Raw genomic sequence first — 791 nt, 5'->3', positions numbered from 1 at the left:
GTTAAGACACAACCAACCACAACACAGAGAGAGACAGAGAGATGTTGTACTTGTTCAGCAATGTTTTTAGCTGGTCCTTGTAGCGCTTCATCTGCCCCCCTGCAGACTGCCAGCGAAGATGTAGCTGGCCATACAGGATCTTCCGCGGCAAGCAATCCTGAGACATTCTAATGACATGCCTATACGAGCACTGTTGGTGTTTGGTGACCATGGCCTCCATACTTTTTCAGTTGGTCTTAGCAAGTATTTCTGTATGGGGCACATGGCTGCACCAGGTGATTCGCAGGATGCGCTGCAGGCATCTTATGTGGAATCGCTCAAGCTGCTTGTTGTGGCGACTGTAAGTGACCCAGGCTTCACAGCTGTAAAGAAGTGTGGTGATCCAGAAGGCTTGATAGATGGCGACTTTGATGTGTAGGTGGAGATCCCTGTTTTGGAAGACCCTGCGTCTGAGATTCCCGAAGGTAGCTGATGCTTGCTTGATCCCATTTGGAATTTCGAGGTTGATGCTGCAGTCCTCCGAGAGGATGCTGCCAAGGTATTTGAAGGACGGGACTATTGCCAGCGATTTGTGTTCAATGGTGAAGACAGGCATGGTGGGTGGAAGGCTGGATCTCCATTGGCAGACCACCACTGTCTTGGTGGTGTTGATAGACCCTAGCAGCCGCTACAGGGACAGACTGAAGGTCTTCCGGAGTGTGGGCCACAAGCACAGTCATCAGTATACTGCAGCTCAAGAAACCACACCGTCAAAACCTTGGTAGTTGCTTGGAGCCTCCTGACATTGAATA

The 791-nt window shown here is 50.4% G+C and overlaps 1 protein-coding gene across 1 annotated transcript in view; it reads right to left on the bottom strand.

The window, feature by feature from the left end:
• Nucleotides 1-226: 226 nt before the first annotated feature.
• LOC120054302 (adenylate cyclase type 1-like) overlaps nt 227-791 on the bottom strand; it is an 86951-nt gene continuing 86386 nt past the window's right edge. The window contains exon 20 of the mRNA XM_039001717.1: nt 227-667. Coding sequence (XP_038857645.1) covers nt 227-667 — 441 coding nt within the window. The remainder of the gene's footprint in view (nt 668-791) is intronic.

This window comes from Salvelinus namaycush, chromosome 10, assembly GCF_016432855.1.
Source record: "Salvelinus namaycush isolate Seneca chromosome 10, SaNama_1.0, whole genome shotgun sequence".
Classification (NCBI taxonomy): domain Eukaryota; kingdom Metazoa; phylum Chordata; class Actinopteri; order Salmoniformes; family Salmonidae; genus Salvelinus; species Salvelinus namaycush.
This window is presented reverse-complemented; position numbering and strand designations above follow the sequence as displayed.